This window comes from Felis catus, chromosome D1, assembly GCF_018350175.1.
Source record: "Felis catus isolate Fca126 chromosome D1, F.catus_Fca126_mat1.0, whole genome shotgun sequence".
NCBI classification, from domain to species: Eukaryota; Metazoa; Chordata; class Mammalia; order Carnivora; family Felidae; genus Felis; species Felis catus.
Window position 1 is genome coordinate 96,429,576 of NC_058377.1, and position 27,636 is coordinate 96,457,211.

The 27,636-nt window shown below is 45.6% G+C and overlaps 1 protein-coding gene across 3 annotated transcripts in view; it reads left to right on the top strand.

Annotated features, from left to right (window-relative positions):
- Positions 1–27,636, top strand: part of EXT2 (exostosin glycosyltransferase 2) — a 144,429-nt gene that overhangs the window by 29,129 nt on the left and 87,664 nt on the right. For all 3 annotated transcript variants that reach the window (XM_023239782.2, XM_019812301.3, XM_019812300.3), the window contains exons 6-7: positions 259–398; positions 3,129–3,222. In XM_023239782.2, coding sequence (XP_023095550.2) covers positions 259–398; positions 3,129–3,222 — 234 coding nt within the window. The remainder of the gene's footprint in view (positions 1–258; positions 399–3,128; positions 3,223–27,636) is intronic.

The window sequence follows — 27,636 nt, forward strand, 5'->3', positions numbered from 1 at the left end:
GCCCAGAGGAAGACTTGGGCTTTGGTTTCAGACATTTCAGATGCTGCCAGTGGAGGCAGTGACATAGCACGGAAGCATTGCAGCCGGTGCAGCTTTTCAGGTTCCACTGGGGTGAACTGTTACCTTTCGGCATTTTCCGCCAGGATGTCTCAGTGTTGCTTGGCCTCAGCCCTTGGGAGAACGTGGTCTGCCCCGATCAGAGCAAGCGGATCGGCGAAACTGGCGTGTAATCCCCTACCTCTGCTTGTGTTCCTGCAGGAGGCCACTTTCTGTGTGGTCCTTCGAGGTGCTCGGCTGGGCCAGGCGGTACTGAGTGACGTTTTACGCGCCGGCTGTGTCCCAGTTGTCATTGCAGACTCTTACGTTTTGCCTTTCTCGGAAGTTCTTGACTGGAAGAGGTGAGTGTTTCCTTCTGGTAAACTTTATACCAGTGGCTCTGTGTATATGGGATTTGGAGAGCCCCTTAGGTAACTGTAATGCATACCTAGGTTTGAAAACTACTCCTTTAGATTATCGTGCTGTATTTTCCATCAGAAGAGTCCGTCTGTTGGCCTAGAGCAGGGGTTCGCAAACTGAGGCCTTTGGGTCAGATATGGGAAGCTGCCAGGTCTTGTAAATAAAGTTTTATTGAAACACATCCACACCCATTCATTTGCATATTATCTGCTGGTTGTTTTTGTGCTATGGTGGCAGAGCTGAGTAGTTGCAGCAGAGATTCTCTGGCCCACAAAGCATAAGATATTACTTACCTAGCTTCTTATCTAAGATGTTTAGCAACCCTTGGTCAAGAGCAGTGGCTCTCCATTATAACTGCAGTGCATAGTCACCTGAAGGACTTTAAAAGATGCCTGGGCCTCATCCTCAGGAACGCTGTACTTGAAGCTCCGCGGGTGTGATTTGTAGCCATAGTTGTGAACCACCGCTCTTAGAGACCAACGAATTTGCATAATGTTACCAACGAATTTGCATAATGTTACCAGCTGGAGATGGAGTGTCTGCACGTGGGTAAAAGCTTAGAAACAGTCCCAGTGAACAGATGGACAAACGTAGGTTCCGCTAGGTTGTAGGTTGTTCCCTAGGACTTTGGAAGTTGAAGATTATTGAAAATCAGCTGCCTTTGTGTTTACCTCTCTGGCTGGACTGCCTCAGATATTGCTTTCTCCTCTCCCGACTGTTTGGACATTTCTATTCGCGTCTGACTACCGTAGATAGGTATTTGAACAATGTTAAGTAGCATTCATTCATGTGTACATTCATTCGTCTTGTACTTATTGGAACGTCTACTGCCAGCAATGCGGTCTCCGCTTCTAAGGAGGCTGGCATCTAGTGGGGAGGACAAACCGAGAATTCTCATAGCATGTGATATGTGCTGTGGCAGAGATCTGCACAGGGGGCAGTGGAGGCCCAGAACAGAGGGGGAGCCTCATTCAGCCTGAAAGAGGGCTCTGTGTAATTCTGTTTATCTCAGAGAAGTGCTGAGAGCCACAACCAGTCGACCACGCATCCGTGGAAACATTCGTTCAGGGCCCTTTGTCTGCCAGGGGCCGTGTTAGGTATGGGGATGCAGAGATGAGCAAGGTCAGACCTTGCCTCCTGGACGCTCCTAGCCTAGTGGTGGGAGATAGACAAGTAGACCGGCAACGGCCAGCTACCGTGAGGGGACGCGGCCCAGGCTGGGTGGGATGCTGGGAGAAGGGTGAGGTGGCCGCACACGCCATCACTGGCAGTGGAGTTGGTGAGGGCTCCGTGGAGGCAGTGACCCTGAGCTGAGTCTGGAAAGATCCTCTCGTGAGAATCCAGACTGGCTTGGGTAGTTGTAATTACGGTTAAGTGGAGGCAGGGCTCTGAATTTGGAGCCAGAAGGCCTGGGTTCAGATAACCATCGCTGGCTAACTTTGTGATCTTGTCAAATCATTTTTTTTGAGCCTCAGTTTTCCCATCTGTATAGTGGAAATCATGGACTGACTTAGCAGATACTTACTAAGTGCCAGCTCTGTGTGCCAGACGTGGTACCACGTGCTCAGGGTGTGTGTTCGAAAGCAGGTGTGGTTTCCATCCTAACGGACTAGTTTTGTTGGGGAGGGGGTTTCGGGTTTTGATAAGTTCATCTGTACAGATATAACAGCAAACCCTGCTAAATGCCACGACGGGTGGGTCGTCGCGGAGCCGTCCCTCTCTCACCCAGGCGTCTAGCCTGCCAGTGAGTCCTGCTGGCTCTGTCCGAGCCACTTTTGCCGGCTCTTCCACTGCATTTTGCGATGGTCTCCAGCTGTTCTCCTGCTCTCTCCTGTTTCTTCTGACACCTTAGGCAGAATGACCCCGTTGGAGCTTAGTCAGATCATGCCAGCTCTCCTAAACCCTTCCTTCTAATGGCTTTCTCTCTCAGTAGAAGCCGAGTCCTTACAATGGCCTGCAAGGCCCCGTGGCTTTGCTGAGCTTCCCTCCCCGCCCCCCACATTTGTCTCCTGGTCTCCTCCATGTTCTTTACTGTACTCTAGCCACCCTTGCCTCCTTTCTGGTGCCAGAACATTCCCAGCGTGCTCCTTCCTCAGGGCCTCTGGCTCGTTAGCCCTTCTGCCTGGAATGCTCTCCCACAGGTGTTCTTGTGGTGCTCAGCCCCGGCCTTCTCTGTCTTACGTGGTCACCGTGGTGATCCCAGGACCTGGCACGTAACGGGGACTCCATAAATACATGCGGACTAAGCGAATGGGTTTGAGTAGGTAGCTGAAGGCCAAAAGTCCTCGTTGGTTCAGAGTGGGCAAGTATGAGAAGGGAGAGCATACCAGGCAGGAGGGAGTTCACAGCCACAGATCCCGTGGCGGGTAGAGCATGGTTTGTTGAAATGACCAAAAGGGTGCAGTGTGGCTGGAGCACACAGGTGGGGGCGGGGCGGAGGGAGGTGAGGACACGCAGCAGGCAGCTGCGGGAACTGTGCTGAGGAAGGGGGGAGGAGGGGGAGGAGGGGGAGGAGGAGGGGGAGGAGGAGGAGGCACGCACCGGAGGGAATGCGGGTGAAGGAGGGTGCGGGTGTTCGTGTCTCTGCTCGGAGGGGCTCAGCAGGACATGCACGTGGAAGTGCTTTGTGTGAAGGCCTGTGTGTGTGTAAACTGTTTTGCCCTTGTCTCCAGAGCATCTGTGGTTGTGCCAGAAGAAAAGATGTCAGAAGTGTACAGTATTTTGCAGAGCGTCCCCCAAAGACAGATTGAAGAAATGCAGCGGCAGGTAAGAGGCCAGGCAGCCCTGCTGGGGACGTGACGTGGGTGGCTCGAAAGGGCGGCTTGCATGGTTGGGGTACACGTCCCAGCTGACGCGTGAGCGGGGCTTGTGGCCTCCACCGTGTCGGCTGACCACACTGAAGCGAAGAGAGCAGACTCCGGTGAGTTCCACCAAATGAGGGTTGAAATAGTAACTGTCAGAGATGTGAAAACTCTCCCGAGGTAAGCCTGCCATGTTTTCAGGGTCTTGCATAGCAGTGTGTTCAGCCCGCAAAGCTGAACCTTTGGGTGGTTGTGTTCACAGCAGGTGCCACTTACAGTGACTAAGGCGGCCCTGGAAGCAGGGATGCTTCAAGGTGACGCTTCTGAGCAGCTGTTGACCAGGAGAATGTTGTCGTGTCAGCTGGCCTACAGTTCCAGCTTCCTGGTCCCAGAGGCTTCCTCACCGACAGGCCCTCCCTGCCTCCTGGAGCGGGTGCCGTGCCCCTGCCTCACTTTCCAGTTTCTCTTCCACCTTCTGATAGTCCTTCCCCTGGGCTGCTCTCGACAGTCTGAAGCACGCCACTGGGGGCCTCAGGTGGCCCTGCTTCCCTTTCTTTTCTCTTTCCAGAAAGGAATTTAGTTGGGCTGAAATGTCAAGCGAGTTAAAAAAAAAAAAAAAAGAAAAGAAAAAAGACTATCCCAAGTTGTTACTGTGCTTGTTGTTTCTGTTTCTTTTCTTTTTAATGGATTTTTAAGGTTTTTATTTTTGTCAAAATTATCTTTGTAGGAGACGCGTGGGAGCGAGGTTTGGAGATACTCAGCATTAAGTATGCACCTGTTCCATGTACCCTCTGCTTTTGGTTTGACACCCCCACCCTGGGCAGAGAGCCTGCACGTGACCTTGTCCAGGGAATGGGTGTCAGGCCTCTGTCTGGGTGACGGCAGGGTGGTCACCTGCCAGTGGGGGGGGGCGGGGCCTGGGCTTCTGACCACTTCGTAAGTACAGGTTCAGTCTGTCCTTCTGCTTTCGGCTCATCTTTGCCCCCACTTGGGGTTCCGCAGTGGCTGGCCTCAGGTTTTTCTCAGCTGAGTTTTCTCAGCAGCTCCCTCGGGTTTGCAGAGTCAGCTACCCTGTCTCGTTCTGCCCCTCAGCTTCCGCATTTTATTGCTGTCATCTCGTCTCTCATTTTCTTTATCTGGGAGTGATTATGCCTTTGCTTTTAAAAATTTGTCTTAATTGTCGTTTTTGGGTTTTAGGAGGCAGTGAAAATTAGTGGATGTGTTGAGTCTCCCCTCTTCATTAAACCAAGGGATGGCGGCATCATGCAGTGATTAGTCTGTAGGCGCTGACCTTGGACTGCCTGCACTGCATGCACACGGCTCTGCCCTTGGCCAGGGATTTGCCGTCTGTGGACGTCAGTAACCTCATCTGTAAAACACGCTGGCATTCTGCTTTGAAAACAAATCACAACTTGATTTTAGCCTCCCTGTAGTAGTTTCACAGCCCGCTCATGTCCATTTGAAGTTTCTGGGCCTCTCAGTTGTTATTTAACTACTGACCTCATCTGAGTTTAGTCAGTTAGAAAATCCATCTAGGGATCTCTAGATTCTTCATCTAAATCTCTGGTTGCTATAACTTGTGTAGAAGAAAATATTCCTTTTCACAGAAGAGTCCTCTTGTGTGAGCTCCTCGTGTTTCTTTTGTGGCATCTTGATTTATTAACACAACTGAGTATCTGCCAAATCAGATACCATCTTAAGATTCCAGTCGGAGAAGGCCGAGTAAGCACCCTGCACCGTCATGTTGGGAAAGAGAATCATTGGTTTTAGGAGCAGAGCTCCTACGGCCAGCTTCTAGAACACTGTTGTTCCGCAGAGCCTGGCTGGGGAACCGCACGTCTGAGACCAGCGCGGCGGGTTATTTCTGAGTCCAGGCTCAGACTCCTAGAACCATGGAGATGGAATGAATAGAGGTCATTTAAAATAGGGTACTTTGAGGTTATTTGGGTTCAGAGAGATATAATATACCTGGAGTCAGAAGACTTGGGTATGAGCCCTGGCTCTGTCCCTATGAATTGTATGACAGTGGTAAGTCACCAGAGCTCCCTGGGCTTTCATTTTCTCCTTTACGAGATGATGGGGTGGCTGGATCCTCTCTCATGTCCCATTCATCTGTTTAAAAACTCTGTGAACCTCTCGTCCGTAGCAAGAATGTCACTGTCCTTGACGGCATTCATGACCACGTGGCTGTCTCTTCTCTGCTGTTCACCTCTAGGCCTGAGGACCAGTCACCTCCTGGGGTGGTGAGTGCCCCACCTTGTGTAATTGGACAGAAAGGCAGTCTTGGCACTTTCCTGCCTCCCTTTCCAAGTCTTCCTTCTGCTTTCCGATGCCCTTCTTCTCTGCTGCTTTCAGACTTTCTAAAGCACTCTGCTGCCATTCCCCTGTGTAGTCCTGCTCCCCTTTCCCTAAGTATCCTGTGTTCTAAAAGTGACCTCTTTTCTTCTCCCAGTCCCAGCTTCTAGATGGACTGATACCAACTAGAAGTGAGATTATCTGGTTAAGTAATTCCCGGATAGATAGAAAGGAGGACGAGGTTCAACTACTAGAGGCCAATAGCACACCCTTTTCCCAAGTCGTGACGACCAAAAATGTCTCTAGACATTGCTAAATGTCCCATGTGGGGCAACATTGCTTTGATTGGGAACCACTGTTCTTTTGGTGGTGATGATCTCATCCCAGATTAGAGAGAGTTCCTTTGCTCTGTAGGACGCTTTGCAGAATATGTTTGTCATTTTGCCCTCTGTTTACTGTCCATCGATTTAACCTGACCTTGGCAGAAGTAGCGAAAAAATAGCACATACTTGGTTCTGGAAAGTTTTTATACCTAGTGAGTTCTCTTTAGGGGGTTCAGATTCAGATCTTTCTGTAAGATAAGTTGCATAAACTTTTAGGGGAAAACCTGTTGCCTCAGCCGTTGATTCCTTAGAGCCTCTGGTTGATAGGTCAGAATGAGCTGAGGCTGAGCAAGTCTGATTTCTTGCTCAGCAGTTGAAAACAAGCTCGAGGAGCTGCATGGACAGTTGCAGCCAGCAGAGGTCTCCATCCACTTCTAAGTGACTCCTTTTCCTTGGGACCATTGAAATGTTTCCAAGAAATCCTAAGGTGCTTCTCACTGGCCTTGTCCTCATAGTCAGTCTCTAGAGATTAGTTCTTTCAGATGAGGAAAAATAGTGCCGAGTGTAGGGTTTTTGCTGTCTGTAGATGGAGCAGAGCTAAAGTTTCTGAACTGACCCCAACATTGTGGGGATGGGATCTTGGTGATGAAAATATCGCAGTGACGTTTTGTAGCTTAGAGCTCGGGATGAGGGAGGCTACAGCGTAACTGGTGGGCACAGCGGCGAAAGTCCTCATCGTGGCCTGGGCATTGGGACGCACCAAGGGAGAGACATTTTGCCTGACAAGGAAAAGTGAATCTGCCTTCTGACCGTAGATATGATATCAAAGCAACCATAAAGTTAAGTACAATGCTAGAGCAAAAGGAAGTAAGGGTTAAGCTAAGGTTTGTGAAGACAAGGACCACCTCTGCCTCCATTATGTACTCCTGAAAAATGACAAGAGGGCTGGCATATGTGGCATTGTACAAGCTAGGGGCTTACAGGTTTGTGTGTGTGTGTGTGTGTGTATGTGTGTGAAAGAGAGAGAGTAGTTAAAAACCAGCTCCTTCAGTTAGTAGAGGGTAAGAGTTATAACAGAATCAAGCCAACATATCAGTTGGCCTTTTGTCATCCTGTGAGCTAAATTAACTAGTTAATTTAGTGAAACACTAATTATTATTTTTTCAACGGGAGATGGTGGGAGATAATAATAAATCTGTGATCCCCACTCACAAAGGCTTGTTCTCTTGGGGCTATAGGGACATAAGCACAAAGAAAGTTGAGAAGACAGTGCACATTTTCCAAAGTACATTAGGGGTCTGAAATGGAAGGCAGAAGTTATGGGCTGGAGTCAGGGACAGATTTATTGGGGAGGTGGCATTTGAGGTAGGCCCTAAAGATGGAGAGGCCTATCAAGCACCTTCCCTACACTGGAAGGCAGGAAGCAGTATGCAACTGAATATTTTTCTGTAGTCAGAAGGAACGTTCATATCCGCAGTGTCCCTTGAATGACAGTGGAAAAGAAAGCAATCTAGGATCTTGGAAGGCTGGGTAGACACGGGACCGTATAGTTGGAAATGTTTGTGTGGATAGGGAGGAAGGCGTAAATGGATCCCTGGTTTATCTGTTGAGTGGAGTTTCCAAACATTCTTTTATTGGTCAGTGGCTCCACCAGCACTGACCTCTAACCTCAGCCACACTAGGAGGTGGAAGTCAGGAGCCTGCTTTGCCTTTGAACTCTTCTTTGTACTCAATTGACTGGGAGCCTTTGAGGTGGCAGAAACAGTCAGCATCTTCTTTTCTCCCTGGCCTTTAAGCTTGGGTGAGTAAAATACCAGTTTCTTTTCAGTCTGTTACACCGACCCGTCTCACTTTGCCTTCATATTTTCCTACCAAGCATAGCGAATATTCGTGCCGCTAAAGAGTACTTGAAGATATAATTGGATGATTGGGAAAAAGACAAAACACTTCCATTTAAGAAAATAAAACCCCAGGCCTGTGGCACCCTCACTGACCAGGACTATAGTTAGGTGGCCAGTGTGGCTATGACTAAGGAAAAAGCAGAAAAGAACACAGAGTCCAAATGTGTGTGCACACCAGAGGTCACATACTTTGTCCACACGACAGCCTCTAGACCGAAGCTTGTATTTTATCCTACTTGCACGTAATTCAGCACAGTGACTTACCCGGTTTCCATAGCCATAGTAGCTTAGCAGTCACAAATTTGAAGGGCGGAAGGCTACAAGGGAGGGTCTGTGAGATGGGGCATCTGCCGTCTAGTGTGAAGAGCAAAGACAGGAAAGCTGTTTTAACAATAGGACTCTCAGTACGTTGGATAGACGGATAGACGGCAGACAGCTCCGCAGGCTTTGCCGTCCGTGTCCTGGGTGCGTCGGGGCAAGATGGCGCACTTCCTTGACTCATAGAAGTACGTGTTTGTTTGCTTTTCATATTTTGGATTTCTGACGTCCAAATGAGACCTACCATCAGTTTGAGTATCCCTTTTGCTTTTTCCTCTAAAGCTGTTCTTGATGCGGTATCTTAAAATTGAGGAGATACAGAAATTGCTATTCTTGGTGATGCCCTCGAATCTTTAAGTGAAGGTTTAAATCTTGTTTAGCATATATATAAATATAAAAATATATATATATATATTTTCAAATAGTGGCTCTTAATGTAATATACTTTATAAAACTTTCTGTCTAGAATGTTTGTTTTTACAGACTCTTAAATACTCTTAAATACAGAGAACAAACTGATGGTTACCAGAGGGGAGGTGGGTGGGGGATGGGGTGAAATAGGTGATGGGGATCAAAGAGCGCACTTACCATGACGAACACTGAGTAATGTAGAATTGTTGAATCACTGTTTTGCACACCTGAAACTAATATAACACTGTATGTTTACTATACTGGAACTGAAATTAAAAATTCAGGGGTGCTTGGGTGGCATAGTTAGTTAAGTGTCTGACTTCAGCTCAGATCATGATCTCGCAGCTTGTGGGTTTGAGCCCCGCGTTGGGCTCTGGCTGACAGCTCAGAGCCTGGAGCCTGCTTTGGATTCTGTGTCTCCCTCTCTCTCTGCCTCTCCGTCATTCACCCTCTGTCTGTCTCTAAAAAATAAATGAACATTAAAAAAAATTAAAAACTTAATAAAAATGAAGAAAATGAAAATGTTTTTATTTTTAAACAGCGCTTTGTGATTTACTTAAAGGTGTAAACTCTCCAATGTCTAGAAACCTCAGCAGTGCAGTTCTCTGAAGGTTCCCTGCACGGGTGGCTTGACCGTCCTGTCCATTGACAGTTATACAGCTGTCCGAGTCCACTTCCCCTCACTCCCCCACCTTTTACAAAGCAAACTGTTTAAACAGAGTAGTGAGATAGGCAGTCAGACAAGTAATCTGAATGTTTTAACGTGAGGAAACTGAGAATAAAGAGATGTAAAGTAATCCTCCCAAGACCGCACACCATGTGAGGGACAGACAGGGAGCATACTCTTTTGCTGCCCACAACTTTATTTAAATCGCAGAGCTGTGTGGCCTGGATTGAGGCAAAAAATCAGACGAACTTGCCAATAATTCAAGATGACTGCTTACTGGATCATCATCTCAAAAAAGTCGTCGCTTGAGACATTTAGGACTGGATGCCTCCCTGGAAATATATTATGAAGAATATGGAAAATATTTCACTTCTGATTTCCAGAATCAATATTGTAATGTCTGTCATTTTTATCCCTCCACCTGTGAAATTGAACATTTTTTATGTACATGAACTGAACTCTCACAGCTTTTTAAAAAATGCCAGATATTCCCTGCCTCCTTTCCTCCCCCACTCCCAGGCCCCAACAAGTCACTCCAAGCTGTGTTTCCCAATCTCTGCTTTCGTACTGGCCCTAAAAAAAGCTGCTGGATTGCTTGCCCTTACACAAAACACATTGACCTGACCCTGGAGTTCTTCCTGTGAAACAGACAGCCATGGTTCTGACCCAAAGCTGGGCTCTTTGGCCCATGGGAGAGCCTTGAGGACTGAGCATGATCGCTTTGTGGGATATTTTGATTTGCACAGTTTCTTTTCAATAGCACTGGACTCTGTGTCTGAGTTTTCCTGGATGTATAAATCCACATTGTGAAGGAGATGGGTGAATGTATGTTGTTTAGAGCAGGAGAAAATAAGGACTCGTTTAATTGGAACTCGTAAGGAAGAGCATTTTTATGTGTTTCACTTCTTTCCCCCCCACTTGAGTATTAAGAACCTTATTGGAAAAAGACTTCTGCCAAGTATCTGATGGGAAGCCAAGAAAAGCATTTTAATAGAACTGTCTCAAATTTATAGTGCACTAGGGCCTGTAAATAAATTTTCCTGTCTTTAAGGTTTGCGCTGATTTGCAGTTATTTTGTATGGCTTCTGAGATTTAAATCCTCACAGTCCAGATGGAGAGACCATAAAGCTGCTTTCCTTGGCAGCCCTGGCAAACCTTGTCCGTGGGCACACGGTAGCGAGTAACGTGCAGAACCTAGTCTGTAAATGCCTGCTTATCTTATTATGGCGCCACCTTTAATTCGTTCGGTGGCTTTTCCTAGAGCAGCCCACCTACAAGTTCTCAAAATGTAGGAGAGTTAGTCTTTAATCTCATAATGCAAGCCAATCAAATAAATATGTGTTAAGCACCTGCTCTCAACATACTGCATAGGCAAATTGAGGGGGATCTTTTTTTTTTTTTTTTTTAAGTAGAGGGCACGGCACAGATCCAGCCTTTAAGAAAGGCCCTGAGGTTGCTGGGGAGAGTACTTTCGGTAGTATACCCATTGAAAGGCCAGAAGTGCTGTCACTCAGTTGTGCTACGGAGAGTCAGGAATGGATCAGAGGTGAAGGGAATCCTCACAACCAGGTAGTCTCAGATAGGAAGACCGGATGCTCTGGAAGGGTACTGACCTCTGTCTGGAGATGGCTTCTATGAGAAAGACTCAGCAGATGGAGCAGAACGAGCAGGGACCTTGAATACTAGTGGCAAAGAACTTTGCAGAGAATTAGAAGGCAGGGAAGGTCAGTGACAAGCGGAGAGGAATGAAAAGATCAGCGATGGAGGGGGAAAGCAGTGTTCACTAAGGAGACTGAGAAATAGAATCAAAGAGCTGGAAGGGACCTTCAAAACGGCTCAACCTGTTCCTTGTATTTAAATTTTTTTTTCTTAATGCTTATTTATTTTTGAGACAGAGAGAGACAGAGCATGAGTGGGGGAGGGGCAGAGAGAGAGGGAGACACAGAATCCGAAACAGGCTCCAGGCTCCGAGCTGTCAGCACAGATCCCCACATGGGGCTCAAACTCGTCAACTGCAAGATCATGACCTGAGCCGAAATCGGATGCTCAACCGACTGAGCCACTCAGGTGTGCCCTGTTCCTGTTCCTTGTATTTTATAAATGATAGGCTCTTGAGTTCAGGTGATCTTGAGAATGAATTGTCAGGGCCGGGGTTGAGCCTGACTGGAGCCCACGTCTCCTGACTCCTGGTTTGGGGCGGGAGGTGGTGCTGGGCATTGGGTACTGCAGTATTTTCCGGACTGAGGCTCTTGATTTGTTAGATCATGCAGTCAATTCATTGGGTGATGACTGGCATTTTATTTTATTTTATTTTTTTTAAATGAAATAGAATAGAAAGGAAAATATCAGCATATTCCGCAGTAAAGATAAGTAGTTCCAGAAACCTCTATTTCAATTATAAATGTAGATGAGTAGTAAGTTGCAGTATAAGATGTATTTGTTTCTTAGTGTGGGTCCGAGTCCAAAAAGTTTGAAAAATGTTGGTAGTGGAAAGCACAGGGGTTTTTGAGTTGGAGAGACCCGAATTCAAATCCTAAACTGTGCCACAAATCCTAATTTGTGACTGTGGTCCAGTTACTTAACTTTCAAAGCTTCCCTTTTCTTATCTCAGACCTAGGGCTAATAACACTGTAGAGCAGTTGTGTTGATCACATGAAGTCATTAAAGCATCTGGGTTCTGGTCTGCCTGCTCCACTCTGACAGTCATTTGGGGTTGCCCTGCCTGGGTTTGTGTTTGAATATCGGAAGGAGCCTTCTGGTATGGAGTTTGGTCTTAAGGAACCACAGTGAGTTACCACCATGGATGTATTATGCATTTGCTTCTGGGCTTGGAAACTTGAAACGGAATTTATTCCTGTGGGTCTGGTGTACTTTCTACATCTTGGCATGGAAGGTGGTTCACCTCTCTGTTTTTCTGTTGGGATCAGAGTGACTGATTAAAATCAGTGGTTCTCTAGCTGGCCTTAAAAAAAAAAAATCATTGGCACATTTGGATAAAGAACTATTACTTTTTCCCCTTTCTAGTGAGAGAAAATTTTACAGTGAGTCTTTTTTCCCCTCTTAAGATGTGTTTTCTGCCAAATGATGATTTTATTCATTTTTTGGACTGAAAAATCAAAAAAAGAAATGAACTTAAAGAGAAAAGTCAGTATGGACATGTGGGGGACGAACGGTTGAGGGACTTAGTTGCTGAGTAAGGACTAAAAATAAAGGGCATTTTTATGAGAACGTAAGAGGACCGGTCAGATCTCTTTTTGAAATAGCTGTTGTCCACACCTCACTGGAAAGAGGCTGAGTTCTGTTGTATGAGTTTCCTGGTTCTCTCCGCTTCTTCCTTTTTCCTCTCCTCCTCCTGCTACCCCTGCCTCCCTTCCCCCATTCCTTTCTGGCCAGCTCCATCCCAGATTTAAAATCCCGCTGGAGAGTGGGGACGAGAGCTTCATCCCCCAGATGATTTGGGCCAGGGGCTAAAACACGGCCATAAATCTGCAGCTCATTTTAATGCCACGTTAAAACAGTGTGAGCGGCTGGTTTCCGTGGCCCCTGCCCTCTTTCTTTATGGGCTTCTTTGGCTCTTCTTTATAAAGAGGCCCCGCGGAGTCATTTTAAAGTTCTTATCAGTTTGCTGACAGCTATATGGGTCTTTCTGCCGAGTCCAGGAGCTCAGGCAGGCGTGTGAAACTTCTGATATTAAAACTGAAGAAAAATGCCAGGCAGGAGGGATTGGGTGGTGCAGCCATTATTCGGAGGTAAAAGACTAGTGAGATCATTAACCTCTGCAGGTCCAGAACCCTGCCGTTGGCCGGATGAGTCACTTTCTCAGTGGAGGGAGGCCGGGGCGGTGAGGGCTAGGCAAGAGAGGATTTTCCAAGGGCTTTTATTGTTATCCCTTGGTTAGAAAATGCCGTTCCGCTGGCAGTTTGTGCTTTCAGGCTTCAGCAAGTCAGTTGGGCAGCCCTGAAGGGCAAGGGGGAGCCAGGTTTACGATGTACTTGTTTTCGAAAGGCCGTCTCACCGGCTAGGCCTCTGCTCGCATGTCTTCGCCAGCGCCAGCTTGCTGTCTCTGTGCCCACGGCATCGGTTATCAAATTTAAAGGGACTTTCATCAGTCTGCTTTGCTGCCCCTGTTAGACCACATTGCTAACCCTCAGTAATCCTCCCAGAGTGCTTCATGGAAACGCCAGGCCCTCTATAAATGTCAGCCTGCAATGCGTGGCCCTTTTTACCCTCTCCGTTACAGAGAAATGGACTGGACGTGGCTCCTCCCTCTTCCCTACCACTTTTCCTTTCTTTCTTTTCTGGAAAACTCCCGCAGCAGACAGCTGAGGGGAAGGAAAAACCATTACCTGGAGCAAGGCCAGCAGCTTGAGGGGAGCTTCAAAATCTCTGGCATCTCCCGACCAGAATGTTTTTCCAGGCATTTCAAAAAGTGCGTCCCTGCCCTCCTTCTCCTTTCAGTTTTCCAGCCTTGATTTTCGGAGCAGCTGGGGTGGGTGGAATGTGCCCTCAGGATGGACTTTATATCTGCCTGCTCTTCTAACTGAGGCATTTAGGAAGAGGTTAGTAGAAAGAAGCAAAATCCAATGGATATATATATATATATATATATATATATATATATATATTTAATTGCTCTGCACCCTTTTGGCACATACACATTATTTTTCCTTTTCAAATAGTTTTCGACATGAGAAGTTTTGCAAGTGTATTCAATTTAAAATAGCCATTCAACTTGAGGTTGAGGCAAAAGCAAGAAATTCTTGTAGCAAGTTAGTCAGATTATATGGCTGTTGATCTAGGATTAATGATTTTCATTGAGCGAACAATAAAAAAATACTGGTTTCTTTTATTGCTCATGTAACTCCTGTGGGGAGAGTAATTAGTTATAAAGGCCAAACGAGCAGTAAAACAAAATATCCCAAACTCTAAAACGATAGAACTACTTTTTTATACATTTGCTGGGGACTAAATTGATACCCGGTAGTTAGTTAAGGAGTTTAATGAACTGGATATTATTGCTTATAGTATAATTATAACAGACTTACTGAAAATATTGAAGTTACCAAAGATAAGCCATATAAAAATAACTTAAGTATATTGGACATTTTCCATAAATACGTAAAATCATTGCACGGCTTTTTCCAGGGGTCAGGATAGATGGAATGGTCTGTTTCCTCTTTGGGCATTGGTTGAAGAGCTGTATCTAGAGTTAACGTGGGTTAATCCCTTGTAATGAGTCCCCAGTATGGGACATTGCTTCAGGAAATGGCCTCTCTAATAAAAGTGTTAAATATTAATTTGTAGCCTATGTAAGAATTGTCTGACTCTTTGGGGCTGGTTGCCCACAGAGTGGGACTCTTTGTGAGGCATTTCTGAGAAATGATTGCTCATTATGGGAAAGCCAGTGCAGCTTTTGTAGATTTGTTTTATGCTTACTTACAAAAATATCTAGGTTTGTTTACAAAACAATGACTTGTGAGTTATCAAGGGTTGCTATGTTTGGTGAAGAATTCACTGTATTCAGGTCTTCAGTAAGGGTTCAAGTGATCCGTAAGATCTCTGTCAATATTTATAAATGTCAATATAGGTTATACATACATGCATATATATGTATATATTCTGTCTCTCTCAGCATTGCAGAAGTTGAGAGGATTTGGTGTTGCATACTTATTTTTGGCATGACATAATTTTTGGCTCTATAATAGCACGATGTTATAATTCCACGCTACTCTTCTTGGGAATGTGAGACAACAATCGTCTATATTTATTTCATCTCTCTTTACTTAAAGACATTTAATACCAAATCAGACCAGGATTGGTACAGAAGCAGCTCCACGTAAACCACTTCTGGCAATACGGTTATCTCTGTCCTGTAAACTTAAGGCTAATTTGTTATGTTGAAACGTGTACTTCCCGTTTTGATAAGGGCCTTAGTAGGACAGCAGTTCGCTTGTTATCTTTCAGATTCCAGTACTTTTCCTTAGAAGGTTTCTCTTCAGCCACGTGCAGTGCATATGTGTATTGAGGTATTTTTAACTTTCAGGTTAACTCGAGCAGGTCTTGATGATCTTCTGTATGTGTCAAAGAGCTTTGAGTTTTTGTTTTAACTATAGACCGAGGGTTGAGTTCAGCAGTGAGGCTGAACTTTGGCATTTGGCCAGAATGAAAAGACCCAGAAGTTGGCGACGCAGTGAAGGGTCTGAGTGACACAGCCAAGGATTGTGGTGCAGTGTGGGCAGGAACGGAGGACCCGAGTGGATTCCCTGGAGCCCAGAATAACCGCAAATCCGTATTCCCCCAAGTCTCTGCCTAGCGAGTTGTAGGTAACTCTGGATATGGCGTGACAGCAAGCACGACCTTTGAGAATCTTTCTGGAGTAACCCGCAGATGGGAAACTACAGAGTAGAAAGGTTTTAATGGTCTCATCAGCTGCCGCAGTGATTTTTAACTGTGAGGCGAGGGAGGGCTCAGGATTCCCCGCGAGGATTTTCAAACTTCGCATACTTCTCTTACTCCCACTCAGTTCTTTTTTTTTTTTAATTAAAAAAAAAATTTTTTTTTAATGTCTATTTATTTTTGAGACTGGGAGAGACAGAGCACGAGTAGGGGAGGGGCAGAGAGAGAGGGAGACACAGAATCTGAAACAGATCCAGGCTCTGAGCTGTCAGCATAGGGCCCGACGTGGGGCTTGAACTCCCGGACCGCGAGATCGTGACCCGAGCCAAAGTCGGACGCTCAACCGACTGAGCCACCCAGGCGCCCCACTCCCACTCCCACTCCCACTCCCACTCAGTTCTTAACTGCGTTCTGGTGTCGGGTTGGGGAAGGGGGACTGAGGACATGAATTTCTGTTGAGAGTCCCTGCTACGATGAACCTCGCCACTGTTACTCACGGGTGTACATCATCCTTCAGGTGAGAAGGGTGGGGGGAAAATTGAGAGCCACTGACATAGCAGGTGTAGCTACTTCAAGCTTCGCCTCTGTTCAGAGTCGCAGCTCGGAGACTGGACTTTGGGGTTTCCGCTCAGGGTCAACAGGGAAACTTGTCTTAGTCATCTCTAGTCAGAAGCAGCAGGCAGCTTACAGAGGACTCGTGCCTCTGGTCAGGTGGGAAAGTGAAACACAGCATTGGACCCCCACTATTCTCAGTTTCTCTCTTTCTGGGAATATGTAGGGACAGTGGAGAGGGCTCACCTGTGACCTGTCTGCTGAGTTAGTGTCCCCAGCGAAAAAAGAAGCAACCGCCAAAGAATGTCTCCTTAGTTTTCTCTAGTTGGACTGTCACCGTGTGGGAAACAGAGCAGAGGGGAGAATATCACGCTGCCATGGTGTCACGTGGCAACAGCCTCAGGGATGAAGTAAGCCTTCACATCTGCCCTCGTGGTCCCTCCGCCTATTGTGTTTGTTGTGTTTTAATTAGAGGGGGGAGCGGAGCAGTCCCTTCCAGTGTGCCTGGGTGGAGTGGGGCTTCTTTTACACTGGTCTTCTCTAGTCATACTAACTTACGCTCCTGTTCTCCTGGTTTTAGCGTAGCAAACACGGGCAGTCTCACCCCAGGCAGATTGCTGTACAAGTAGTTGGCCCATGTTGTGCTGTTATTTATTTTTTTGATGACAGATCTTGATTCAGGCTTTCCAGTCCACTGTTCAGGTATTTCATGGAAGCAGCTGCGGGGGTGAGGGGCGGGGGGAGAGTTGGCGAGCTGCTAATCACTAAAGAAGCTCCTTGATCTGACCTAGGGAGTAGTGGGATTCAGAGGCGTGGATAGCTCGGAAAACTGGGCGCAGCCAAAATAAATCTCTGATCTCTAGTCTCTTTGCTGAGAAGGTTTGACCACGCACAGTTTTATTGGTCAGTGGCTCCTGCTTTAGTAACCTTTCACCTCTGTGACTCTTGGAGGTACAAGCCACTGGCCGGCCTTGCCTTTGAACTCCTCATGGCTCCTGCCACCTCAAAGGCTCCCAGTTAGAGGCTTGTGTTTTGCTTGGGATCTCTCCTCACAGCAGGGTGTCAGCAGTTGGGAAAACTGATCCACCCTTAGAACACTGATATATTTGAAGGTGATACCCCTGAGAGTTGAAACCTATGGCTTTCTGTTTCAGGAGCTGTCTGTCATATGTCAAGAAACACAAGTCAGACTACCCCTTTTTTCTTCCTGGATCCCATCTTGTTTCCCATAGGACAGGAGATCATAACATTGGAGCATTCCCTAGCCGTATTCACAGTCTTCCCCTTCCTTCAAGCTGTTTTACTCCTTTTTCTTCCGACTTGCCCCAAGTAGCATCCATTTTGAAAGAAGTTTTAAATAGCTCTGAAACGTGCAAATCATAGCCGTCTTTGGTGTCTGGGATCATAATTATGCTGAAGCTGGCATGGTACAAATGTCACAGGGCTCTCACGATCTGACGAGCCCTCCTCGTGAGATGTGGCTCAGCCGCACTCTTCACTGCCGTCTTGAGTCCATCCCACCTTTTGGGGAAACTAGGTCTTTCAGGGAGACGTAGAGAGAGTGCAGATCACCCTCCCACATCTGCTTGGCCTCCAGTCGGAGGAGCAGGAGTAAAAGCTCTATTACTGAGAGGCAGACCCAGGGACCCATGGCTATGAGATGATTTCAGCATAGCTTCTTTGGCAAGAAATCAAACTTCTCACTCTGAGAATACTGAGTAGAAAGCGTCTGTTCTACTCAAGATGCCTTTAGCCTAGGAGAAGGAGCAAATGATCTCTCTTGAGGTCCTCTGCTTTTCGAGAATTCAAATAGAATATTACTGATCATCTTTAGCAGAAAAGACGGTCTGGCAAAGTCTTTTTCCACGTCAGAGCAAAGGTTGAGTTTTTAGCAGAGACTTAGGCGTTGGAAGAGCCGGGCCTCATTTCCCCGCTGTCTAGTTCTGTGGTCACGAGCTTACATTTCCCAGCTGGCAGCGGGAAGGGGAGAATGAACATTTACGTTAACTCCTGTGTTTGGCACCGTGTTAGGAACTTCCTTAGGAAAACCTGATGAGGTAGCTGCTGTTCTTATTTTTATAAACGAGGAAAGCAACTCTTAGAGGCTAGTGGACGGCGTGAGCTTACACAGGGTAAGTGGCAGATTTGGGATTAGAAGGAATTTGTGGCAGTGTGATATGAAGTTTATTTATAAAGCTCTAATTTTCTTTGTTTAGAGCACCTTTTGAACTGTTACAATAACCTAAAATATTTATAAAAAGCCCGCGCCGGGTGAGGTACGGTCCATGATCCAGAGCTGCTCTTGTTCTTGGGCAGCGAGCAGCCTTTTGTTTTTTCTTATTGTGTATTTACTTATTTTTTTTTTAATGTTTATTTATTTTTGAGAGAGAGACAGAACATGAGTAGAGGAGAGACAGAGAGAGAGAGAGAGAGAGAGAGAGAGAGAGAGAGAGAGAGACAGACAGAATCTGAAGCAGGCTCCAGGCTCTAAGCTGTTAGCATAGCTGTTAGCATAGCCCCAATGTGGGGCCCGAACTCAAGGACTGAGAGATCATGACCTGAGCCAAAGCTGGATGCTCAACTGACTGAGCCACCCAGGTGCCCCTATTTACTTATTTTTTAAGAGCTAGAGAAAGAGAGAGAGAGAGAGAGAGAGAGAGAGAGAGAGAGAGAGAGAGAGAGAGCGCGCACGCGCGCGTGCCTGTGTGTGCTTGGGGGAGGGGCAGAGAGAGGGAGAGAATCCCAAGTAGGCTCCGCAGGATCAGTGCGGAGCCCAAATCAGGCCTTGATCTCACGAACCGTGAGATTATGACCTGAGCCTGACTGAGCCACCCAGGCGCCCCACCCAGCCAGCAGTCTTAAGGGGTGGTATGTGATGTCTGTGTTAGTTTGGTACGGCTGCCGTAACAAACCACGACAGGCTGTGCGGCTTAAACAACAGTAATTTATTTTCTCACAGTCCTAGAGGCTGGAAGCCAAGGTCAAGGTATCATCAAGGTTGTTCTCTCCTGAACCCTCTTCCTGGCTTGCAGATGGCTGTCCTCTTGTTGCTTCTTTATATGTTGTCCCTCTATGAATTTTGACGGGATACAGTTGTGTCCCTCAGTGTCTATACAAGGTACAAGAGCCAAAGCCAGTAGTTGTCATTTAATTGGCTCCATTGAATTGGGTTTTGTGGAATCCACGTCTGAGGCATTTTTTTCCTAATCCCATTCTCAGCTCCTGACTACATAAGAGGGTGGAAAGGGGGTGCGAGAGGGCGAAGAGTAACCTGCTTTCAGTGCCACCTGCACATCCACATCGTGACGCTGCACATCAGGACACTGACGAGTGGACCGTGTGGCTCCACTCAGAATTCGCAAACTGCCTCTGCCCTGGACACCAGTCAGTGAGGGGGGACTTCTGTTGTGCTCTTTAAGCACAGCAGGGTGACAAGGATAGTCTCAAAAGAGTTTGTTAAGCCCTATAAAAGCTCAGTTTTCATCTTGTTTTGCTGGATCAGTGGAAAGACTCATAGAGGTGAGATGGTTTTTCTCATTGAAATTTTGAATATCACAATTCATGTTTTAACTATAGAATGGAAAGGTTACAAGTATGGGATTGTGTGCTAGGTTGAGAACTTTACGACTTTAAATTTTTTTTTTAATGTTTTTTTATTTATTTTTGAGACAGAGAGAGACAGAGCATGAGCAAGGGAGGGGCAGAGAGAGAGAGAGGGAGACACAGAATCTGAAGCAGGCTCCAGGCTCTGAGCCGTCAGCACAGAGCCTGACGCGGGGCTCGAACTCACGGACTGTGAGATGATGACCTGAGCCAAAGTCGGACGCCCAACCGACTGAGCCACCCAGGCGCCCCGAGAACTTTACGACTTTAAAAGTACTTGAGAATTTTAAAAAGATTTAATAATGCAGAAAACCTCTTGTTTGTGCTAAAAGTGATTTCATTTTTCGTAAAACCTGTGTCATTCAAGATGGTTGATGTGAGGGCAGGAGGAATGGAGTGTGGAAGAGGAAACAGGTGTATGAAAATAATGGATTCCCATCCCCTAAAGAGATCTTATTCATTTATCCTCCTAACCATACATGCCTACTGCTGATTGCCTCACTTAAATACATCATCTGGATCAACCCCACCCCCACCCCATCTCATGCATGTTACATCCTGGGTGTCAGAATCAGGTAGATTGTTAGTTTAGTGGTGAATTGTAATAAAGAAGGCATTTGTTGAGCAATTGTTTTTTTTTTTAATTTTTTTTTAATGTTTATTCTTTTTTTTTTTTGAGAGAGAGAGAGAGAGAGAGAGCACGTGCGAGCAAGGGAGGAGCAGAGAGAGAGGGAGACACAGAATCCGAAGCAGGCTCTAGGCTCCGGGCTGCCAGCACAGAGCCCGACGCGGGGCTGGAACTCATGGACTGCAAGATCATGACCTGAGTCAAAGTCAGACACCCAACGGACTGACTTTGGTTTCACTATGATTTTCAATGACAGAAACCTTATGTGCTTGGCCAAGATAAGTTCATAGTCTTTAACTACATCATTTGTGTGTTTTTCAGAGCATTGGATTCTCCTTGGCTAATAGCCAGAGCACACGTTTTTCAGAAAACTAAGGACACACAGGGCTTCTAAGTTTATCTTCCGTGAAGCATGTAAATAATCTCTCCAGAAGTTTTCTCTAAGTAAACCAGTTTGCTACTACCACACTCTTAAAGCCAGCCCCACCATGTGCATTTATTTTTAGTGGGCCAGTCCTGGGAGAGAGGAGATGTCTGTATTTTATCGACTCTTTTGCTTTTTTTTCTTGTTCTCTCTGCATTGGTTTTCCGTAGCAAACTTGTTGACATTATTGGTGCACTTAACCTCTTCTATCTTGTGATCTGAGAGATGACGTTTCTCTTTAACGGACTAGGTTTTTTCATCAGAGCAGTGAGGCTACTTTGCAGGTGATGTGGGACCCCCTCTCCTCCTAAGAAAGACACTCTCAGGGGAATTGTGAGCTGAGCATCAGGCCTGGAGAAAGGCACCGCTGAGTACCAGTACTAGGCAGGAGAGGTGCTGGGACGGTGGTCGTATGCGCTATTTTCATCCTGTCCTTTCCACCGATGCCTAGTGTGTGACTTAGGGTAAGTCACTTGCCTTCAGATGTCTCCATTTTATCACATTTGTTTTTATAATTTCTAGTAAGGACTAACTCTTTAACTGTGTTACAAAAACCAGTGAAAGAGATCCAGGGGGAAGGTGGGCGTTAGGTTGTCTAGACAACAACTCTCTAAACGTTGCTGAGGATACTTCCTGGTTATCCAGGAATATATATATACACACACATATATTTAAATGCCTCTCTTAAATTGGCTACAAGCATGTAGGCATGTGGCTGGGAAAGGGAGGCTTCTGGAAAAGCTGAGCATCATGGAGGGCTGGGAATCTCGAGGTCATGCACTGATTCCTTTCATGAGCTACAGGAAACCACAGTGCAGCTCATGCTCCAGTGCTACTGGAGTTAAATCAGGGGGTGTAGAGAAAAGCGGGACCAGGAAACCCCCGTGAACCTTTCAGTGGCTCCTTTTTCTCATCTGCAAAGTAAGGATGCTGACCTTGGGTTGTGAGGATGAAGTTAATACAGGGGAAGCACTTAAAATAGTGCCTGGCTTAAGCAACAGTATTTATCAAGTTCCTGCTTTATCTGAGGTGTAGACCGGAGGGCTGGGACGCAGCAGTTAACAAAATAGGTGCGAACCTCGCCTGCGCGGTGCCTACGTTGCTCTGTGGGCAGCACGCGTTAGACGGTGAGCTGATGATCGTCCTCTCGGGGTGGGAATATTGGACACAGCGTTCAGTTCACTTACCCTTTCTCCTGGGGCATTTGCCGTTCACACTGAGAGCATGTACGTCTTTTGAGACATTCTGATATTGCTAACGGTTTATAGTTTGCTTCCTCTTGTCTCCGTTTTCTGTTTCCACCTAATTGCAGATTTTCTTCTCCCGTTCTAAACCCTATGGCGTGACTTAGAGAAAGAAAGGAATTTGGCGTCTCCGGTTTTCATTTTCTTCTCTTCATCCCATGTTTTCTAGTTTTTTCTCTCCATCCTTTCTTTGATGATAACGCAGGTTTAAGCTCTTTATAGGAACCAACCATGCAACATGATGCCATGTGAGCTTATAAAGAGCTTGTAAATGTGTATTAGCCCTTGGAAAAAACACTCTGTCTAATGAAAAACTCTGTGAACTTAGGCAAGCACCCTGTCCTCCCTTCAGAAAGGATTGCCCTGGACTTCAGCTTTCAGACCTGTTCCTTACATTTTTCTGATCACTGGGGAATCTGTGCCGTGGCCATTTTCTTGGGTAACTATACGGAGAACTGACTGTATTAATTCTTTAATCACTGCCCGTAAATATAACGACTGAGACTGGAGATGAACAGAAGGAAGTCTTTGCTTCGAAATGGGCGAGATGCACGTATGTCCGGGCCTTTGGGAGTTCTCCAGCCAGCTGTGTGGCAGAGTAGGATCTGAGTACTGGTCCGTGTGCTTGCTCGTTTTCCTACCCTTTGAGTGAGTGACTCATAGTTTGGGATGCGAGAATAAGATCTAGAACTTTTTTTTTTTTTTAGGCTTATTTATTTTGAGAGAGACAGACAGCCTGAGTGGGGAAGGGGAGGGGCGGAGAGAGAGGGAGACAGAGAATCCTAAGCAGCCTCCATACTGTGAGTGTGGAGCCCAGCGCAGGTCTCAAAGTCATGTGGGATGCTTAAGTGGCTGGGCCACCCGGGCGCCCCAGATCTAGAACTTTTATAAATAAGCTGTACGAAGGGGAAGCTGCGTACTTGAGTCTTCATGCAGGGATGTGGCTGCTGCTGCCGTCCTTCAGAAATTCTTGGGAGCGTGCTGGGGAGACATGGCTTGGGGGACTGTGTAGAGCTTCTTCAACAGATCTCAGTGCCGGGAAGATGGGATTAAATTAAGAGATGGTTAACAAAAATGCTAGGCATGGAGAAAATTGGGTTGGGAGGAGTAAGTCCTGTGCAGGCCACCAAGGGGAAAGCTCATGAGCAAGTTTTCAAAGCCCTAAGAGGGGCGGGAAAGAGAAAAAGCGTTCATTGAGTATGGCAGAATTTCCTAACTGTGTTTCTTAATATTAAGGTGATTTTTTTCTTCCTTTTCACTAGTTATATGCTGGATAGAGACATTTAAAACTTTTTTTAATGTTTATTCATTTTTTTTTTATTTTTTTTTTCAACGTTTATTTATTTTTGGGACAGAGAGAGACAGAGCATGAACGGGGGAGGGGCAGAGAGAGAGGGAGACACAGACTCGGAAACAGGCTCCAGGCTCTGAGCCATCAGCCCAGAGCCCGACGCGGGGCTCGAACTCACGGACCGCGAGATCGTGACCTGGCTGAAGTCGGACGCTTAACCGACTGCGCCACCCAGGCGCCCCTGTTTATTCATTTTTGAGAGACAGAGAAAGAGAGAGAGAGAGAGAGAGAGCGAGCATGTGCGAGCAAGGGAGGGGCAGAGAGAGAGGGAGATACAGAATCCGATGCAGGCTCCAGGCTTGAGATGTCAGCAGAGCCTGACACAGGGCTTGAACTCATGAACCGCACAAGATCATGACCTGAGCCGAAGTCAGATGCTCAACCAACTAAGCCACCCAGGCGCCCCTGGATGGAGACTGTTTTAAACAAGACAAAATAACAACAAATCTACTGTGGATTCTAAATCCTAATGTTCTTTTTAGAAGGCTGAGAATGAGGGATAAGGTGAAAATAAAATTGAGATTAATTCCTAGCAAGAATTAATGGGCTCTGTGTGGGATCCTAGAAGAGCAAAGATTTGTTCACTAGGGTGTGATACCTGAAATCTTGCACTGGGCAGTGGCTGTATTTAAAATGGTTCTTAGTGGTTCTTAGCTGTTCCCCCTGGTTAACCCTACTGGTTACGCCAAGCCTAATCCTGCTTTGTTGCTGCTCTTGGGAAAAAGGAGTTGTGACGTGGTGGATGGCATTCTGTCTCCTTAATCCATTCCAATTTTCCAAGCCACTTGGAGCCATCTGCAGGATACCAGCCTACAGAAGCTCTGAGAATTCACAGAAACCCACTGCCCCAAGTCTGTAGGATTTATGGGCTGATTTCTTGAATGCTTGCCTGTAGGTGGGGGCTAGGAAATTCTGGTTTGTATTGTGGGCCCACCATCAAAGAGTTTTTAGTCTAACTGGGAAGATAAGTTTTTTTCCCTCTATAAAATAACAGTGGGACAGAGGATAATGCTGACTTTTGTGTAAAAATTGTCAGATGAATTAGAAAAGAAGGGCCTTGTATAGTTTCAAGGAGGAGGTGAACCTGGAAGGATTTTTAAATTAGTAAATTTTATTTATTTATGTATGTATGTACGTACGTACGTATGTATGTATGTATGTATGTATGTATTTATTTATTTATTATTTTAGAGTGAGGGAGAGTGCGAGCAAGGAAGGGATGAAGGGAAAGGGAGAGAGAGACTCTTAAGTAGGCTCCATGCTCTGCACGGAGCCCGATGTGGGGCTCAGTCCCATGACCCTGGGGTCATCACCTGAGCCAAGATCAAGAGTCAGACACTCAAGTGACTGAGCCACCCAGCCGACCCTAATTTTATTTTTCAGAGCAGTTTTAGGTTTATAGGAAAATCGAGTGGAATGTAGACAGAGTTCCCGTTACCGCCTGTCTCCACAGATGCTCGGACTCCCCCGTATCGGCATTCTGCACCACAGTGATCCATTTGTTATGGTTGAACCTACACTGATACTTCATTATCATCCAGTCAATAGTTTATGGTTCACTCTTGGTGCTGTATATTCTCTGGGTTTTGACAAATGTACAATGACATGTATCCACCATGTAACTATTTTTAATTTAATTCCATTGTGGTATCAGAGCTGACATTATAAGATCTTTTTTTTTTTTTTTAAATTTGTTAAGGTATGTTTTATGGCCCAGAATGTGGTCTGTCCTGGTGAATGTTCCATGTGAGCTTGAGAAGACTATGCAGTCTGCTGTTGGAGAAAGTTGTCTACAGATGTCACTTACATGGTGCTGTTAAGTTCCACTGTGTCCTTACTGATTTTCTGGCTTTCGGATCTGTCCATTTCTGACCGAGGGTGTTAAAGTCTCCAGCTTTCATAGTGGAGCATCTTTTTCTCCTTAGGCTTGTGTTAGTTTCTGCTCCACATATTTTGATGGTCTTGTGTAGGGTGCATACACGTTCATGACTGTTGTCCTCTAGGGGTATTGACCCCTTGATCATTATGTGATACCTGATTACTTCCTGGCTCCAGATTCTACTCTCTCTGAAATTGATACAGCTATTCCTACTGCTTTGGATCAGTGGTAGCATGGTGTATTTTTCTCCATCCTTCTACCTTTAATTTATGTGTCTTTATATTTAAAGTGGGTTTCTTGTATTTATTTTCAAAGTTTACTTATTTATTTTGAGAGAGATAAAGTGGGTTTCTTATAGGCACGTGTAGTTGGGTTTTGGTCTTGATCCGCTCTCACGATCTTTTAATTGGTATATTTAGACCATTAACATTTAAAGTGATTATTAATATAGTTGGATTCATATTGGCCATATTTATTACTGTTTTCTAGTTTTTTCTTTGTTCCTCATTCCTTTTTCTGACTCCCACACTTTTTATGTCTTTTGTGGTTATAGTTGAGTATTTACACGATTGCATTTTCTCTACTTTCTTAGCATGTCAATTACATTTGTTTTTTGAAACATTTTTAGTGGTTGCCCTCAGGTTTGCGCTGTACATATCCATTAAATCCAAGTTCACTTTCTTTTTTTTTTCTTAAAAAAATTTTTTTTTATGTTTTATATTTGGGAGAGAGAGAGAGAGAGAGATGGAGGGAGGGAGGGAGAGAGAGAAAGTGTGAGCAGGGGAGGGGCAGAGAGATGGAGACAGAATCTGAAGCAAGCTCTAGGCTCCGAACTGTCAGCACAGAGCCTGACGTGGGACTCGAACTCATGAGAAGTGAGATCATGACCTGAGCCGAAGTTGGACGCTCAACTGACTGAACCACCCAGGCGCCCCCCAAGTTCACTTTCATATTAACACTTTACTGCTTCATAGGTTGTGGAAGTACAGATCTTCCTTGACTTACGATGGGGATATGTCCTGTAAACCCATAGTGAGTTGAAAGTGTTACAAGTTGAAAATGCACTTAATACAAATAAACTATTGAACATCATAGCTCAGCTTAGCCTATCTTAAATGTGCTCAGAGAATTTACATTGGCCTCCAGTGGGGCAAAATCATGTAATGCAAAGCATATTTTATATTCAAGTGTTGGGTATCTTGTAATTTGTTGAATCCTGTAGTGAAAATAAAAAACAGAATGGTTGTTAAGTGTAGCGGTCGTTGACCCTCACGGTCACGCGGCTGACCGGGAGCTCCTTGCCTCTGCCCAGCGTCACCGTATCACAGATCGCTAACCTGGGAGAAGATCCAAATTCACAATGCAAAGTATGGCTTCTACTGAATGCGTATTGCTTTCATATCATTGTAGAGTCAAAAACATGTAAGTCAAACCACCTTAAGTCTAGGAAACTGTCTATACCTAACATTAGCAACAGAATTTTATTTCCTCTTATCCCTTGTATCACTGCTGTCATTTAATTGATACATGAACATAGGTAATGGAATACATTTGTTGCCATTATTACTTTGAACAACTTGTTAGATGAATTAAGAATAAGAAACATAAAAGTTTTGGGGCGCCTGGGTGGCTCAGTCAGTTAAGCATCTGACTCCTGATTTTGGCTCAGGTCATGATCTCACTGTTGCAAGATTCTCTCTCTCCCTCCCCTTCTCCGAAAAAAAAAAAAGAGAGAGAGAGACATAGAGGTTTTTTCATTTTACCTTTACTTATTTCTTCTCTGATTCTCTTCCTTTCTTCATGTAGATCTGAGTTTCTGACCCATGTCGTTTTCTTTCTCTCTGAAGAACTTCTTTGAACATTTCTTGCCAGGCAGGACTACTGGCAACAAATCCTCTCAGTTGTTTGTTTGTCTGAGAATTTCTCTATTGTTCAAAACTTCACTTTTGAAGGAGGGTTTTCCAGAGTACAGAATTCTAGCTCGGTGGGCTTTTTTTTCACTTTCAATATTTCTGAGGAGACGTTGCACATAATTGTCACCTGTGCTTCTCTATAGGTGAAGTGTTTTTTTCCCCTCTTCCTCCAGGATTTTTAAAAAATATTTGATTTTCTGAAGTTTTAGTGTGATACGGACGGGAAACAGGTGCCGTGCGTTTGGTCACTCTCCTGCTTGGTGCCCTCTGAGCTTCCTGGATCTGTGGTTTGGTGTCTGACATTAGTTTGGGGGAAACTGGTCATTATTGCTTTAGATATTGCTTCTTTTCCTTTTGTTTTTCTCCTGGTGTTTGCATTGCGTATATGTTCCACCTTTCACGGTTGTCCCACAGGCTTTGGATATTCTGTTCTGGTTTTTTGTCCTGCCTTCAAGCCCAGAGATCCTTTCCTCA